At 41.2% G+C, this 18,839-nt stretch overlaps 1 protein-coding gene across 4 annotated transcripts; it reads right to left on the bottom strand.

Annotated features, from left to right (window-relative positions):
• Window positions 1-1,808: 1,808 nt before the first annotated feature.
• On the bottom strand, window positions 1,809-16,622 carry zmp:0000000991 (mucin-2). 4 transcript variants are annotated; one of them, XM_061757551.1, is made up of 6 exons: window positions 16,361-16,622; window positions 15,572-15,697; window positions 10,737-10,813; window positions 10,422-10,575; window positions 9,290-9,335; window positions 1,809-7,724 (listed from the first exon to the last, which is right to left on the bottom strand). In XM_061757551.1, the coding sequence occupies exons 1-6, from the start codon at window positions 16,468-16,470 to the stop codon at window positions 2,931-2,933; spliced, it is 5,307 nt and encodes a 1,768-aa protein (XP_061613535.1). In that variant the 5' UTR covers window positions 16,471-16,622; the 3' UTR covers window positions 1,809-2,930. The 4 variants fall into 4 exon arrangements, with proteins under 4 accessions (XP_061613535.1, XP_061613536.1, XP_061613537.1 ...); XM_061757552.1 differs by lacking the exon at window positions 15,572-15,697 and having other exon boundaries at window positions 16,361-16,610; XM_061757553.1 differs by lacking the exons at window positions 10,737-10,813; window positions 15,572-15,697 and having other exon boundaries at window positions 16,361-16,590.
• Between the last annotated feature and the right edge of the window lie 2,217 nt (window positions 16,623-18,839).

The raw sequence follows: 18,839 nt of genomic DNA, 5'->3' as shown, positions 1-18,839 counted from the left end.
ATTCAACAGCTGGGAGTGTGCTCCTCCAGCAACTAAGCAGGTGCTGAACTAACAAAGGGAATGAATGTGGCAAAAAAAAACTTGGCAACACATACAACTGCCATATAATCCCTTGTAATTTACCAACATGTTTAGGCACTGGATCCACATGAACGTGTTTAGAGAAAAAAAAAAAGATCATAAGTCTCAAAGACACAATTTCTCATCTGAGCTCAGCAGAAATTTAGTAGACAACCTTGGACTAAGCGTATTTCTACATGCTTACATGTATCCAACATAATAATGAAGACTAAATAGAAGTTTTGGAATTTTGTCTTACAAAATAATTTTCAGGATGTCATTACTGCTCAGTGCACTCAACTATTAGAGATTTATGGGAATTTATAATTGTATTTCTAGTTCCACACAGATGTAATGCAAACGTACTGCGCATAAACATTTTCTGTACTGGATTCCAATGTAACATGATGCAGCGTTTGAACATCTATTTCAGTAATTCTTTCACATGCCACAGTAGGGAGCGCAACCACACTTTTGAACATTTATTCGATATCCTTGATATCAAGCACAGTAGGAAGACTCACATGCATTGGTAGTAATGTTGTTTCCACGACTGCCTTCTAAATTTATATGACATTTCTCAACTTTGTTGTACTAGTAGGACAACTACAGCACAGATTTACTTGGAGGCAAAACTGCTAGTGGGCATTTCGGTGCTACTAGTAGGGTCCAGGAGGCTAGTAGTATATTACATATCCCTACTAGTTGGGCCTAGTAGTCATACTAGTGCAGCACAGCAGTTTATTAATAAGGTTTAATTGCGTACTAGTCGGCCAAAAGTAGCACCTGAGTGTAGAAAACAAAAATGGTACTAGTAGGACACAGTCATGCTACTAGTGCTAGTGCTTCGAATTGTTTTACTAGTACTAGTGCATGGACCTTAAGATGGCTATCAAAGGATATCAATTAAATTCTCAAACATTTAAATTTTTATTTTAGTGCTTATGTGCTTACGAGCCATTTATGCAAAATAAAACCGAAATCAGAATAAAATAAAAATAAGCATTACAATTATTGGATTTCCTGAAGAAAGGGCAGAAAGGGCAAAGCGAAAGTCACAAAAAGAAAGGCGCAATCAAACTTTCCCATGTTTGACTGCCAGGGAAGATCAAATGTAGAGAATGTTAATTGCGGCACCTCCCTGTGAGAGTTTATTGTTGTGTGAAAGCCAACACGGCCGACATTTGCAAGCGTTGCTTTTACACAGCAGATCTGAAAACGTGACTGCATTTGATTTTTTTTCAGAAAGGTCAGGTTGTTTTGGTCAGGAAAAAGGTCCACCTTGGAATTACATTCTGTCGTACTAAATATGTCAATATGGTCTAATCTGTTTGTGTGCACACTAAACTTCCAATAATTGAAGAACGGGTTGTAGGCATTACCCGCTCAGTGTGAGGCCATTGTTCAAGTCCCGCCGTGTGACCACTGCTGTACTTTCCAAATGATGGAAAAGCTCTTTCTAACTCAGAGCTGTGCCAAATAAAGCAGTCACGCCCGCATGATGTCAGGTCTGTTGTTTCTAGGGTAACATCTATTTGGTGCAAAAAATACAGTAGAAGCCAGAAAGTTTCATGACACCAGTGACTATTTTATGACCGACTGTACACAACACCAGTCTTTACCCGACTATTACCCATAGCAGGCTGTGTTTTCACTGCAAAATACATCTCCTGTTGGACTGCATGGATCGCACGCTGAAGACACTATTTGACTGAATGAATGGCACATATTCAATTCTGAGACAGAGCTTGTTGTAAACATGGCATTTATTCATAAAACACATATATTTGGACTTTGAATTGTCAATGTGCAAATATTGGGTCTGGGCAAACAATGTCAGGCACTATATGAAGCATTTTATGTTTGACAACAATGTTAAATTACCACATCCAGTATGATTCTTTTACCCATTAAAAAAATAAAAAAGTGGTTAAGAAAATGAAACTCAGCTTTACATTTAAAACATTAACAACAATTTCAAGCACACAAAACTAAAATATTTTGGAACGTTAATTCTCCTTCCCCTCTGGAGTTATTGCTCAGCAGCAGAAGAAACAGTATGGTCCGAGACGACCACGATGCATTCCACCAGACGTCGCGACTACGACGCCTTGAAGCAGCAAGTGGATAAAAGCCCAATAACAGTGTAGTGGCTCTACCTAGTGGGGTCGATACACTTTCAGCAACCATTCACGATGCAACATGACAAAAGATGTCAATAAAATTGAACACGGACATACCATTTTGGCAAATGTTCAGCTCTGGTGTACTGTTATAAACGCACAAAATATGAACAAATAAAAGTATGTTCCGTTCTCAAAAACCGGACGGAAAACCAGGAATCTCAGTGGAATGAAATGAATGCGTTATAGCAAACTTTAGGATGAAAACTACTTACACAGATGTAATTCCCACACTGAAGCCATGCAGCTGTCCAAATGAGTGCTAAGCATCCATTATTTATCATAAATTAGCAGAGCATCATTGTGCTTACGTACATACTTGACTTTACAGTGTACCCTGTCATCATCCGCGCCCCTGCTATATTGCAGATTTTTTAAGTGACTTTTTTTTTTTTTTTAACAGTATACAGGAAAGTCTAAAAATAGTTACGTGCCATCAGTGTAGTACCACGTTGTGCAGCAACATGCTAGGCAGCACTGATGTCTCTTGGAAGAGATGCAGCATAATCGAAGAAGAAGAAATGTCATCTTGACGTCACGTTTGAATACAACGAAGACGAGCCATTTTAAGTCACTTGCTATGACTGTCAACCTACATTCTTAACTTTCCTTTGCACGTTTCTGTTGCACGTCATCTTATTTTTACAATATGAACAAGAGAACCTAGCAATCAAATTGTGACTGCTGTCACAATTCGGTCTCCTTTTCTTCTTCATCACTTTTTTCGAAATAATATTCATCATCTGTAGTTGTATCTGAGCTGCTGTCTGAGGACTCTTCAAATGTGCTTAGGCTGGATACATAATTCCGAGAGGGCAAATGCCCCTTGGGGGACTGTCTGTCCAGTGATTCTCCAGTTGGGCTGGGAAAATTAGGCGAGGAAAGGCTGGGAGGTTTGGACATGCGTCTGGGTTGCGGCGACAGAGGAGGTGTTGGAGGAGGAGTCGGGGGGCTCACTGTATCCCACTCAAAGTGACAAGTGTTCATGTTGGGACTCCAACGATGGGGCGACAGTGACGACGTGGTGTCTGCAGGCGAACAATTAGAGACACCTGAGCTCCACTGGGCCAGACTCCGAGTCAGTGATCGAGGAAGAGATCTTGATCTGAGTTTTCCGGCGTCACTGGGGAAGTAGGACTGCATCTGACTGATTGGTCTATGATTGAAATTCCTCTCTAACCACTGATGAAAATCCTCATCAGCTCGTCCGTAAGTTGGGACTGATTCGGAGAGATCACCCACACTCGTGAATCTGGGGCCGGTGGAGATTCGTCCAGGCCCTGATGGCCGACTGGAGAGTACAGAGCTCACAGAAACGGACCTCCCAGGCTCAATGCCATACTTTAAATCGGCATAGCACGATGCCTCGTCCTGTGCTGGACCTGTATTTGGTGGACCTGTGGAGGCCCGGCTTCTCCGTGAACTCACCAGACTGATTCCCTCCCCCGGCTCACATGGTGATGAGGTCTCCCTGCGGCATTGCATCTTTGGGCTGTAGAAAACACTGTCGTCTGCCACATCAGGTGAGGAAAATGGCGAGTGAGTGGAAAGAGAGGAAAAGGGGGAGAATGGACTCTTGGAACTGGATGTAGAGTTCCTAAACTTAGTAGAATGACTATCAGTGAGTTTAGGGCTCCTATTGGGACTATGATCTATACACAGAAGGAACTGGTTTGTTGCTCTATTCTTAACATCAATCTGGTCCGACACTTTTTTTGCACCAAATCTTAATTTGTCTTGGTCTTTGGCATTGGACTGGTTCGGCCAAATAAATAACTCATTTTCTGTCATGGAGGTTTGTACCGATAAGGTAGGTATGATCGAGTAGCTGTTCTGTGTCCACTCTTCACCCTGTTTGGTCCTTTCTTTGTCCTTCAGCCTGACTTCTTGTTCTTCACACTTTGCAGTTCTGTTACTCTCAATTGTGGTATCACTGGTATTGCTGGTACCGGTCTGTCCACTGACAGAGGGCGTATCAGAGGCTCGCCTCAGATCATCATCAGGGCGTTTAGTGCTGAAAGTTTGTCTCAGTTTGTTGATAACCTGGTCCATTTTATTAGAACTCTTGCTTGACTTCTCAGTTTCTGAGTTTGGCGTGCTGACACTTTTCTTCATCCCAAAACGACGTCGTCTCTTTGGGCCTTGCTCATTGTTGCTCTCTGCTGAGAAAAGTCTGAATTTACCCATCACACTTTCCATTTTTTTGTTGCCAATGTCATCACCCACAGACTGACTATCCGCTGAGCTGCTGCCACTAGAGCTTTGATTTGAATCACTTGGCTTTGCCTTCACAGAAGGGAGCGTCTTTGTGAAAGGTTGCAATGATTGAGGCGTTGTGGTCTTTGGAGCAGAAGCATTTATCTCCATTTTTGAGCTTTGCAGAGATTGTGGGCTGACATCAACGCTGCTCTCAACAAGTAATAGGCGGCCATTTTGTTGATTACGACATATGCTCTTGTAGCTATTATTGTTGATTTCATCTGTTTGTGAAACACTATACAATGAATTATCAAGTGATAACATTCTGTTCTGCAGAGGAGAGGACAATGGTTTTGGTGAATTTGTAGGTGATGGTTTTGTGTTAGGTGAGGTTGCATCTGCAACTAGATGAGAATGTGCTGGATGATTTGAGGTATAATTTGAGTTGGCGTTTAGATTTGGGAAGAGTGGTGTCCGAGGAGTTGCCTTCTTAGTTTCACTGCGGGTGGAGATGAGAGTGGAGTAAGGTGGGGGGCTGTAACGGATCTTGTATCCATTTGAAAAGTCAGGAGGTGGCGTGAGAGCAGTTGAATGATACAGGAATTCATCAGCCTGCAATGAGAGTGACCTCCGCAGTCTGCACGGCGTTGCTTCTCTACTCTTTTGGTCAAAGCTCATTGCTTCACTGGGGTTTTCTTTTGATTCTCCTCCCTCTCTCAATGTTCGATCATCAGAGTCAGAAGACAAGGATTGATATTTCTCTCCTTTCCACCCCTGCAGGTTAGAGGTCTTGGGTGATGTAGTGCAAAGAGAAGTGTTCTTTGTGTTTTGACTGCTTGATCTTAGAAAAGAGAAGATGGATGGTGCTCTGATGTCTTGCTGGGACCTTGAGCGGGATAGTGGACTTGTCAGGACAGATGGATCTGGACTCTTAGTGGGTTCAGAATTCTCAGCGTCCTCCCACATGACATGTTTCACTTTCTTTCTGTGCCCTAGGCCCAATTTTTTATTGTCTTTTCCTGATTGGTTAGTTAATATTCCTCCCACTTTTCGGTTTGGACTGATTGGAGATGTTGAGGGTGTTTGGAGATGTGATGTCATGGCAGGAGTACTGGTAGAACTAATCTGGGTGGGAGTAGTAGGGGTGGCGAGAGAAGCGGTCATAGATCCAGGACTACAGTTTTCATTGGAAGTGTTATTTGCCATTGGAACATGGCGGGACTCGGTTTTTGGTTGGAAAGGCTTTGGGGTGGCAGCATAACTTCTTCTAAACCCAAAAGGTGTGGTGTTGGTGGTGGCTCTATTGGCGACTTTTGGTGTTTGGGATGTAGAGCCAATCAATGATGAAATGTTAATATTTGTCTGAGAAAAATCGGGTTTGGACTGAAATGACGGACGGGCAATTGGATTCTGTGAGAAACCAGCTACATTTTTAGAGGCAACAACCTGACTCTTGAGAGTGATGGTGCTATCATAAGATGAAACCCGATTAATTGTCTTGCTTTGATGAGTGTTATTTGTTATGAGCGAACAATGATCATTTCTGTATTTGCTCTCACGAGGTGCAGTGCTATTTGGATTTAACAAAGTGGGTGCCAATTCACTCACATGTGCTTTATATGAACCATTACTTACATCATGCTTAATGGAATCTCTTGGGTGATCAAGAGTAGATTGCCCGTCAGGAAAACTTTGAGACTTTTGTGGCTGTAGTTTTCTTAAACTGGACTCGTATAGTTGTTTGGAAAGCCTTACTTTGTCAAGTGAATAGTTAGAATGTTTCTCTTTGACACTACCAGTTCCTGCTTTCTGTGGCTTCATCACAGGGTTGACGCTACCATTGCAAACTGGCTCTGTCGTGGCACTGTTGGTGCTATTTGAGATTTGACAGTTAAGACTTCTGTTATTAGTTGGACTTAGAGCTGGTGCGTCACAATTATTGTTACATAGAGGAATTATGGGTGTGTTTGGCTTGTTTATGATGTTGGGTGTGTCTGTGTGAACTGCAGTAGCACTGATCTTATGGCTATTTTGTTGCCACCTGGAAGAGGATGTCCCAGATGTTTTTCTGGGAGGTGTGCCACTTTCTGAAAGCAAACCAGAGTCATATTGAATATGTTTATGTGACGATACGACACTGTCAGAAAATAGGTTTAAGCCACTTCCTGAACCGCTCCAATTCCGTTCATTTTCCGATGGTCGTGGACTGGGAAATGCTTCACTAGAGCATGGAAGACTTGGCTGTGTCTTATTCACTCTTTGTGGTTGTTTGGGTGTGTCAATTGTGACCTTGTTCATGGTCGAAGATGAAAACAAGCTTGTTTTCGATGCGCCTATTTTATTGTAATTAGTCAATGGTGTTGTACTAATTGGTTGCGTCTCTGGTTCCCTAGGAGAAATGGACAATGAAGAGGGGAGCGGCTTTAACTTTTCTCGCTCAAGTCTTTTGTGAAAGGGTTGAGACGGGTGTCTTGAGATGAGTTTTGCATCTTGGTCACTCTTCAGAGACATTGGCTTGACCTCAGATGGAGTAGGGTTATGAGAGTTCATGTTTTGATTATTTATTCTTCTTAATGACAGAAGAAGACTGCTCGTTGTTGGTTTTGAACTCAAAGATGAGAGTCGCACTGGATAACCATCTTGAGGGTTCCTCTTTTGCCCATATAGATCCCAGGTACAACTTGCTTCCGCTTTTTTTATTTCTGGCTCTTTAGCGCTTCCATCCAACGAGACTGTTCGAGCAACTTTACTCCTCGATTCATAGTCCAAGATTTGCGGACCACTTTTAGTGGACCAACCTGTTGTATTTTGCCTACTACTCAGAAATGGAGGTCTTGACTGGGCTTGCGATACATTAAACACCCTCCCCATACCACTTTGAGACCCCTGAGAGTAATCCTGTGAATGACTTGCCTCAGAGTTTACCACACCTGGTAGATTTGCCAAGGTTTCCAAACTGCCTGTCGCCTCAAACCTTTTGGACTGTCGAAGTCGGCCACTCCATGTGGGGGCAAGAACTGTCACCATAGCAGAAGACAACATGACTTCAGTGGAGTCAGACAGCGCCTCAACATCAGTTTGCTTCTCAAGCTTGGCACAGTCCTTTACAGTTTGCTCTAATTCAGTGGATCCACATGGAAGTCTAATTCTGGACTTATGACCATTGCAAGCAACTGTGATAATGTCTTTGTCCTTCTTGGCCAGAAATTGTATCTTCTCTGGTATCGGAGAATCACTTGTTACTTCTCTGGAAGTGTCTGGTACTGAAGTTTGTTTATTCACCTGTCAAAACAAGAATTATTCAATGGTGAACAAAATATGTTGTTTCAAAAAAATAGTTGGGTTTCATTTAAGGAAAACAGCAGCCAAACTAGAAATGCATGGTTGTTTATGCATTTGATTATGATACTGTTTATCTTGTCAGTTTTTGGGGGGGAAAACAGGTTCTAATATAAAGGTCAACACGAAGGTCATATCAAATTAAAGTGTTAATGGTCTGACATTGGATCTATAAGACTTTCTTGTTGGGATCCCAAGCACAATTACAAATATCACAAGGGATGTTTTTGGAGTGTTGTTCATAATCACTACTTTGAACCCACCAAGGTTCTTTTGAACAGTGGGGCTGCTTTCTATTGCTTATGAAGCAGCTGGAAAAATAAGGTCCCTTGCTCAAGGGAAACTTGTATACATACCTTTAACGCACCAAGCAACTCTTAAGTCATAGGCCACATTCCTGACTGCTGAATATCATATTTATAGTTGTATCATTGCATTGCAAGTTCCCCAAGAAATATAAATTATAGTGGAACATCAGTTTTCGTGATTTATCTACTTTAAAAAGTCTGCCAAAATCCGAACTGTATGAAAACTGAATCCATATTTACTATAGGAAAAAATGTGAATCCAATAAATCTGTTCCAGACACCCAAAAATATGAACAAATGTTTTTTTTAAGAGAATAACTATAGTTTCACATAACATACAGAAAACATGAAATCCAAATGTGAAATAAATATAACTGACTAAATGAACATCTAACATGACTTTTACGTATGTCTATACGTTTGGTAACTGGGACAGAATTGTGGCAAAAAACATAATTAAAAAGTCAAAACCCGAATCATGCAAAAACTAGGGCATACGAAAACCAAGGTTTCACTATATTTCTTTCAGCTATTAAAGAGCAATGGAAGTCTGCAGTGTCTGTTCCCAAGGTGTACTAAACAAAAATATTCAGGCCTTGACAAACAGGTTATTTTCAAGTACATACACACCCTGACTTTTCTTATCCTAACTGTGATGATTTAAAGAGGATACAATGCTACAATGTTATGATCTGATCATTTAAAAAAATAAAATAATAATAATAATTTATTTAAAAATATTTCATTTTTTTTAAGCACAGGTGTCAAAGTCAAGGCCAGGGGCCAGATCTGGCCTGCCATAGCATTTCATGTGGCCCGTGAAAGCGAAACATCAGTGTCTAGCTCATGTCCTTCTGTACCAAAATTGCAATCAGAGATATAAGAACTTTTTGTTGTCACCAAACCCCTTTTTAAAATAACATTGACTTCTGATTTCAAAACAAATCTGTTGTGGATTATATAATAATATAATGAGGTCTACATTTATATGGTTCTAAAGTCACAATGGCCTTCTAACAGAAAGCATAACGACAATGTGGCCTACAAGAAAAATAAGTTTGGCACCCATGTTTTAAACGACCTCAATTCAGGTACAAAAAGTACATTTATTGGAAATATTAAAATTTGACTAAAATGTGCTGTTTCTACAATGTTTTACGAACGAAATCTCATCTCATTATCATGATAACTGATCCTTACTTGAGCGCTGCTCCCCACCGTTTTACTCCTTTGTGGCTCATTTGAACTGGAGGAGAAAGCAAATATTTGAATACATCAAGTTAGTTACAGGTATAATAAGAGTTCATTCATTCAATGAAGCAATAAAATCTGATTACACAAGTGCAATTTGTGTCATCAGGAAAAAAAACCCAAAAACTTTACATTTCACAGGACTTCCGCGTGAGAATGCTCAAGTTTTGGATGGGTTAGATGTCGAACATTTAGCACAGCAATGCCGAGCAACATGATGGCCAGCATTCCTTTTCTCTGTCCTTCTTCACGAAGCAGTTTTCACACACTTAAGTCACACCTCGCACCCATTTATGAAAGCACTTAGAAGGAATGTATATCAGCGACATTGTTGCAAGGATCACGCAGTACTACAGACTCTCTCTTGTACACACAATTCCAGATGTCCTTATAAGTTTGTGTTCTGTGATATGCAAGCACTGCAGGTGGTAAAAATTCTGTTAAATGTTGTGTCACGTCTATTGAACTAACAAAAAACAATTAAGGTCAAACAAATGCAGTCACCTTAAAGACAGCATGTGCTGTGAACCGAAATAGATACTCAAAATCTGACCAGAGATGACGACACTTTTTCTCCCCCGTGTCTATGAGGCATTAACATCGGGACTTTCTCATGTAGGCTGCTACAGTTTCATATGATACAGTAGTTCCTTATTATAGTTCAGGGAATGATGATTCATACTTTCCCAAGGTTGCATTTAATTAGGAGAGACAAAAACACGCCAAAATTTGAGATTGACATTTGACTCGTGGACATTAATTATTCATGTATCAAAAATAAACTTTTCTAGGATATCCCAATTTATTTTGATGCACTTGTAGATTCCCTCAACTGTGCCAATATTACGCTAGCGATGGACCTCATCAAACATTGCTCTTATATTGTCAGGATTCATTGACTGCTGTTTGTGAAAGCTAAGTAAAGATCTTTAACGACGACAATGAATGTGCCTGCCGCAGGATATTTCCGATGCCTGCGTGCAGCATCCTTGTCATTTTTCAAATACTCTTCTATGCACTGATCAACGTATATGAAATTGAAAGGCCGTTCTGACATGACATCAAGCTTTTCTGTGCTTACCTATCGACACAGGAGTCTTGCTTCCTCTTGAGTCTGATCTCAGATGTATCCAGGTCCAGGTTGTTGGAGAGTCTCAACACAATTCGGGTGGTGTATCTGGGCCCACAATCAATATCCACCTCTTGCCTCGGTCCGTCTGCTCCAAATATTAGTGCTGCAATACATTCAGGGTAAGCTTAGATTCTCACAAACCAATGGTAAACGACTGATGGCAAGTGCAATTTCAGTGTTCCTTTAATATTTTGAGCAGTGTACATCTTTGTTGTGTGCAGACAGTCTTAAATCTTAATGTTAACTGTCAGATGGGTGTTTCACCTTTGGGCGTTCTTTCATGTGTGTTGGCACGGCGGCAAGAGTGCTGCAGATGTGTAGTTTCATGCCCGTTCCCCTGTCTGCAAAGTCAAATCCAAATCATTCATTGAGTTTACGCTCACTCGACATTTTAGATACAGCTGCGCAATCTAATGAGCTCCAAGGCATAGCTTTTTCAAAAAGAGAAGAATTAATTTAAATACCATGTGCTGTGTAATTTATTTTGGCTGTGGTTTGTAGTGCTATAAAATCGCACTGAATGCTGAGAGGTATTTTGAGTTTGCATGGCATTAACTGATTTGTACTGCACCACTTTTTTGTCAGCCGTTTTTTCAGGATACCAAACTTGGTGGTGGTGAAGGCTAAATGGTGGAGCTACAGTAGATCCACAGCAGCCTATAAATTGGCGCATACTGTATACTTTTCTCATACAAGGGTTGTCTTCTTATTTTAACATTAAACAGTCAGTCTTATGTCAAGAAGAACAAACAAGTGCTGGATTTCTTCCATCTTTGGCTTTGTTTACAGTCTCGAGCTCCTGTTCATTGTTGAAGTCGTTAGCAGGTTTTGCACTGAAATTAGGTCACCTGATTTATCTTGCATTTACTTGTTTGTAGAGGGAAAAAAAAAATTCTCTTAGAGTGCCAATCAAAGCATTATGATTCTATCAAGTTGGGATCATAAATTCTTGTATTGCCTCTTATTATTGTGCAGCTGTATCGAATGAAGTGTGCAAAAGAGCATTTGACCATGTTTCGTCCCCAAAATGACATGCATGGTTTAAAAATGATAATAATAATCTCAGTCGTAGATCAACTTCCTCATGTAATCAGTTTGACTGATAAGCATGCGGTTACATAATCCAACTGTGCCCGCACCACACTTACTTTTACGTGCAGATAACACTGCAAAAACACCCACTGACATCGCTGCTGAAGCGTGTGTGCATATGCTGAGCCCACACTAACTACTCTAAGTGAGCATGACAACGCAACAAAGATGTGGCATTTATACAAATAAGGACATGCATGTGACTGCAACATTATAAAACAATGATTTAACAATGATTTTAGGGGCTATCTAAGACAAAACAGTCATCCATTTGTGGTTGAATTTAGCACTTTGTGTGAGGACATCAAATGACTTTACACATCATAAATTGCTAACACAAAAGCCGACTGCCTGGGTCACATGAATTATAACAGCTGCTCTTTACCCTCCACATTATTGGATAATCATGTCTGGCTCATAAAAGAACACTTGCATGACCTGACAGGAAAGAAAGTTACAAAAAAAAAAGGGAGGAACACCTTCATGCAGCTTTTGTGGCAAGCTCAACACACCTTTCATGCAGATGTCTTTGGTCCTGACACTCCCGCAGGTCATGAGAAGAAATCAAAACACATCACACGCAATGCACCTGAACTTCTTGGCCATCTTTGTACTTAACCAGCAAGCGATAGTGCAGAGACAGCGGAACATTAGGAGCAGCTGCAGAGATGTCTGCCTCTAAATTAATTCTGCATAGTCTACCATCACATTCATAACACAGCTTTCCCCCAAAAATATTTTTGCAAGTTGTCTATGTTTTGTCAACTAATTTAGGACAATTTACTGACAGTGTCATCCATTTCTCTTGTTCAGGTCTTGTTTTCATGCTAAATTGTTACCAGTTTATTAATCCAATGTTACTAACTTTTAATCATGTCTACTATTCAATTTACCGCCAGCAAAGTTTGTAAGTGTGCAGTGAATGTTACGTCATCAATAATCAGCAAAATAATCTTAGACAGTAAATTTGTTGTTGACCAGTGCAATCCGTTTCCAGTTTACCTGATCTTATTTGTGTATTGTTCATTTTCATTTATATTGTTTTGTAGTCCTTTTTCTATTGTCATTTTTATGCAACTTCTTTGCAGATCCTTCAAGGATTTTTAGCAAATCAGTACACCACTTTCCCTCAGGGATCTGTAAACTATTCTGATTCCCTTCATTCACAACTGCTAATAAGCTTACCAAGTGCAGACTTGAAAGAGGCAATCCAGCCAAGGTGAGGCCACCGAGTTTTTTTTCTTTCTCAATGTACTTTTTCCTTCTGTTCATAACACAAACTGCGTTTTAAGGTCACAAACTTTTGAAACACTGCAGCCAGGGTGCAAAAGTGCTTCCATGTGCTTGGGAAAAACAACATTTTATTGGGCTTGTATTCTTTGTATGACATCACTTATTTAAGATGACTTTTGTGTTTACTTTTGTTTATTGTTTACTGGTTTATATATACACCCACCTGCCACAATATTATGAACACTTCTACAAAATAAGAGTTCTGTACATCCGTCTGTCCATCCATCCATTCTTAATCTTGTGCCTTTACAAAGATAATAATGCTTTAAGTTTGATTGACACTGTCACAGAGGTATGAGCATTAGTTATTGTGGTTGTAATTTACGGTGATCTAAAGCTGTAATGTTTCACAGTGAGGGTTCAATTACCGTAGTTACATCCATCCATTCATGCATCCATCCAATTTCCGAGCCGCTTCTCCTCACTCGGGTCGCGGGCGTGCTGGAGCCTATCCCAGCGATCATCGGGCAGGAGGCGGGGTACACCAGCCAATCGCAGGGCACGTACAAACAAACAACCATTCGCACTCACATTCACACCTACGGGCAATTTAGAGTTGCCAATTAACCTACCATGCATGTTTTTGGGAATTCAAGAGTGCTATTCAGGTGTAACTTCACTCTCAGTCTACACATACTAAATAACTCCTTTTTTCACAAGTAAACCATTGTCTTGTCTCGAATGACACCTGTAGCTTCGGCATGTGCTTGAGAGCCTGTGAATGCGTTAGTGTGGACCGAGACTCTGTTTGACACCAGAGGGGAAAAATGTGGTGCTGCGCCACCATAAATCACAACCACAATCATAAACACGTTACACATCTCATGTAGTTGTCCTGGTGAAGCTCCTAAAATGCACTTTGACTCTCACTTACATCGCAATGACAACTCGAAATGGTGTCTCCAACTCACACATAAACTCAAATTATACTTTTGTTATTGTGATAGTGTCTTAAGTTTGCTGAAATACTGTAGTGTTATAGGAATTTGGGTGCACTAAAATGATTATCAAGTAACTGGCAGTGTTATGCTACCCAATTGCTTGGTTCTTCAAACACACCATAGATGGAACAACTGTATTTTAAATCAGAATCATCTTTATTTTGCCAAGTATGTCCAAAAAACACAAGGAATTTGTCTCCGTTAGTTGGAGCAGTTATCTTTTCAGCAGTTTCGATTGTCCGTTGCAGTCGTTTGCAGAGTTTGTCCTTTTTTGTAGCAACACCAAAGGAGACTGTGATGGAAGAAGACAGGACTGATTCGAAGACCGCTGTGTAGAACTGCCTCAGCAGCTCCTGTGGCAGGTCGTGCTTTTTCAGAAGCCGCAGGAAGTACATCCTCTGCTGGGCCTTTTTGAGGACGGAGTTGATGTTGATCGCACACTTCAGGTCCTGAGATACTGTAATTCCCAGGAACTTGAAGGTCTCGACGATTGACACAAGCCAGCTGGACAGCGCGAAGGGCGGCTGTGGCGAGGGATGCCTCCTGAAGTCCACGATCATCTCTACAGCCTTGAGCGTGTTCGGCTCCAGGTTGTGTCGGCCGCACCGCAGCTCCAGCCGCTCCGCTTCCTGTCGATACGCAGACTCGTCGCCGTCCTTGATGAGGCCGATGACAGTGGTGTCATCTGCAAACTTCAGGAGTTTGACAGCCGGGTGCGTCGAAATGCAGTCGTCCGTGTAGAAAGGGAAGAGCAGCGGAGAGAGGACACAACCTTGGGCCAAATCGTTGGCTAGTGTGCTATTGTTCTCAGCTTGGGGTGATCGTCGCTTGCAATTGGTCGGTGATTGTAATGCATGCCGGACTGATTTAAAGTCGTCAGCGGTAAACTGTTTTTCCAACTTTGCTGCATAGTTTCTCTTTGCAATGTTAATTTCTTTAGTCAGCTGGTTTCTAGCTCGATTATACAGGGCCCTCTCCCCGCTTCGATATGCGTCCTCCTGAGCTTGGCGGAGTTGCTTTAGTTTGGCAGTGAACCACGGCTTGTTGTTATTGAATGTGCGAAATGATTTTGTTGCTACACACACATCTCCACAGAAACTGATATAGGATGTGACAGTGTCCGTATATTCATTCAGACTGCTAGCTGAATTTTCAAAGACACTCCAGTCTAAACAGCTTTGAACTTCTATCTTTGCTTCACTGGTCCACTTTTTCACTGTAGGCATCACGCATTTACATTCTTGACTGTATGTTGGTATTAAGCGAATGAAGCAGTGATCAGACGAGGCCAGAGCTGCACGAGGTATGGCATGATATGCGTTATTTCGCGTAGTATAGCAGTGGTCGAAAATGTTATTTTCCCTGGTAGGACAGTCTTGTTTATCATTAATCAGTTAAAATCAGTCATTAATCGAAACATTAATCAGTCTCCCCAATAAGTCGGCTAATCTTTTTGTTGACACTGAACATAAAATGAACTGTTCCCAGCATTTGTGTATTGTAACAAGCACATTATCATGACTACACGAATTATGTCACTGTTTTGATGGCTTTCAGGCGGATGACAAATTGTTTTCTTTGACAGGCTCGTTAGTCTGAAAAATTGCTTGTGAGGTATGTCGGCTCCGGTTTAAGGGCCGCAGGACTTGTGGGTGTGTGGCCTTTTCTGACTAACACTTGCATAACCACAAGGATCCCAGCTGAACTAAGAGTGGGTGTGTACACAACACGGACAAACACGTAATTGAGATGTTCCAAATGCAAACGACTTACCCCCTAAATGCCTCTTCCCGATGGATCTTAATGACCTCGCAGTGATTTGCAACATTAAAGCGAGGCCAGGGCAGAACCAGACTTGTTTTCTTGTCGCACTTAAATTCAAACCGCAAATGTCTCCACCTGTAAATGGATTTAAGTGCAAAGAACTGGTACGTTTTGCAGCCAGTGGCTTTGTGTATCCATGGTGACAGTTCTGTTGCAAATCTCAATGTGCATCAACTGTTACCCACAAGTCAACAAAATCAACTTAGAATACCATTACACATGATGTAATGTATATTTCTATGTACAAAAGGTGCAAAAATGTTATTACTGTATTTGCCCAAATGTCCACATCCACACGCTCTCAAACGACGAATCTTTCAGGGATAATTACAAACGATGTAACAGCAAAATCCATTAAAATATGTATCCATCGTGTCAAGCGTAATGTGCCGTTTACTGGTCATCGAAAAGCTCTGAACTGAAATAACAACAACAACAACAAAAGGAACCAAATAAATACAAATACTTAATAATCCAAATGCCGAATGACTTGAAATAACGACATAGACCTTGCGGCGAGTATTTCGACAAGCTACACGGGATGGAAGGTGTTCGAAATTGAAGGTGAACTTTTAAAACACGCAGTTTGTAAACGCAGTTCCGCGTCAATAAACAGCGCAGCGTTCCAGCCCCTCCGCAACGACAAATATGAACAAAACCCACACAGAAGATGGAGAATGCTACGTAAATGCCCCAAACAACAAGAATAAATGCATATGGGAATGTAATTGGACCAACCTTGCAGTCGAGGTCCGTTCTGCGTGTGCTTGCCCGCGCGGAGGCGTCGCAGTTTCTCCTCCAACTTCAACTGTCGGCGCCTGCGAGTGGACTGCGTCACTTGTTGACATTCTGTTTCAACCGGTTCCGACATCCAGGTTGACGAGACACACGCGTCTTAAACAGGAATTTACACCCGCGGCGTGAACGCCGCCAGAGCGGGGCAGCCGCCGGCCGTCAATGGATGGCACGCAGGAGGTCAAAGGGCAACCGGGGAACTTTCCCCCTTCAATAGAAGAAGACAGCAGAGGTGCCAGATACTAGCTGGAGTACACATACTTCTGGAAAAACAACAACAACAACACTGGTTTAGGTAGAATTACTGATTAGACTATTGTACTTAAGTAAAAGTACAACAAAAAAAACAACAACTGAAATCTCTTAAGTACAAAAGTAAAAAAAAGTATTAATCTTTTTTCCTCATTTCTTATGTATTTATTTATTTATATTTCTTTATTAAATGTTTTAATTCCGTGCTTGGCACCAAAAATGTCTGCGCACGAAATAGTTTCCCTCTTTTATTAACTTAGTGCTCTCATAAAAAAAAAATAAAGTATGTTACAGATCAGATTTTCTTTGTAACTGTAGAATCAGTCAGCAGTGGCTCGACTTGTGCGTTCCAGGTGGGGAATATCTTGCTTCTCCGAATCGGTTGCCATTGTTATCAATGCTCTCTGTTTGACGTTTCGCCTACCTGTTTTTTCTGTTTCCAAGATCTCAATCAATCAATCAACCAATCAATCAACCAATCAATCAAGATCTCAACTGCAGTTAAATTGACCCCTTTCTATTTATGTCATTTCACTTGCTTCATCATCCATCCATCCATTTTCTGAGCCGCTTCTCCTCACTAGGGTCGCGGGCGTGCTGGAGCATATCGCAGCTATCATTGGGCAGGAGGCGGGGTACACCCTGAACTGGTTGCCAGCCAATCGCAGGGCACATAGAAACAAACAACCATTCCTAGTCATGCCTACGGGCAATTTAGAGTCTCCAATTAATGCATGTTTTTGGGATGTGGGAGGAAACCGGAGTGCCCGGAGAAAACCCACGCAGGCACGGGGAGAACATGCAAACTCCACACAGGCGGGGACGGGGATTGAACCCCGCACCTCAGAACTGTGAGGCTGACGCTCTAACCAGTCGGCCACCGTGCCGCCTGCTTCATCATCCAAAAAAAAAAAACAAAAAATTTAAGTAAATGCATGTATATACAGTGGGTACGGAAAGTATTCGGACCCCCTTAAAATTTTCCCTCTTTTTTATATTGCAGCCATTTGCTAAGAGCTCTTCAGGCAGTTCCTTTGACCTCGTGATTCTCATTTGCTCTGACATGCACTGTGAGCTGTAAGGTCTTATATAGACAGGTGTGTGGCTTTCCTAATCAAGTCCATTCGGTATAATCAAACACAGCTGGACTCCAATGAAGGTGTAGAACCATCTCAAGGATGGTCAGAAGAAATGGACAGCGCCCAAGTGAAATATATGAGTGTCACAGCAAAGGGTCTGAATACTTATGGCTGTGTGATATTTCAGTTTTTCTTTTTTAATAAATCAGCGAAAATGTCAACAATTCCGTTTCCCCCCCTGTCAATCTGGGGTGTGGTGTGTCCATTAATGAGGAAAAAAATGAAATTAAATGATTTTAACAAATGGCTGCAATATAACAAAGAGTGAACCATTTACGGGGGTCTGAAAACTTTCTGTACCCGCAGAATATTAAGGCCGCCAATCGATACATTTTTTAAGATCAGATAAATCAGACTTTTGAATTTTGATTAATTGCAATTAATCACAGGTGCCAAATATACCACACATAGTGTCACATTTTGGATTGAGATGGTATTTTAAACTTGTGCATCGATGAAAAGACAGCTCAGCGTTGAACTATAAGAAAATTTGCCGCCGAACGCACCTCAGTCTCCGCACTTATCTTTGCACTGGCTTCAGCATTAACCTGATTACTGGCCTTATAGCCACCTGCAACGCATTTCAGATATCCGGAGCGTAAAGGAGCGTGTGTGGTCCAAATAAATTGCGTGATTAAGTTAATATATGATGAACGCAATAATTCTTTCTATATCTATCTATCTATATCTATATATATATACAACCCCAATTCCAATGAAGTTGGGACGTTGTGTTAAACATAAACAAAAACAGAATACAATGATTTGCAAATCATGTTCGACCTATATTTAATTGAATACGCTACAAAGACAAGATATTTAATGTTCAATCTTGATTTGGTCTTGTGGTGACTGGATTTCGGGGACAATTATGCAGGATGTGTTTTATGCAGTAGTTCTTGTAGCTGGACAATGCCCTCTGTTGGAGAGATAAGAAGAAATTAGTTCAAATTACATTTATCCTGTACTGCACTAAAAGGAACGTTAGGCTACTGTTTGAAATTGTGTTTGGTGACTAGTGAGGTAGTGGT

This window comes from Phyllopteryx taeniolatus, chromosome 20, assembly GCF_024500385.1.
Source record: "Phyllopteryx taeniolatus isolate TA_2022b chromosome 20, UOR_Ptae_1.2, whole genome shotgun sequence".
In the NCBI taxonomy this organism is placed as follows: Eukaryota; Metazoa; Chordata; class Actinopteri; order Syngnathiformes; family Syngnathidae; genus Phyllopteryx; species Phyllopteryx taeniolatus.
The sequence above is the reverse complement of the archived record's forward strand: the minus strand, read 5'-3'. Positions and strand labels throughout refer to the sequence as shown.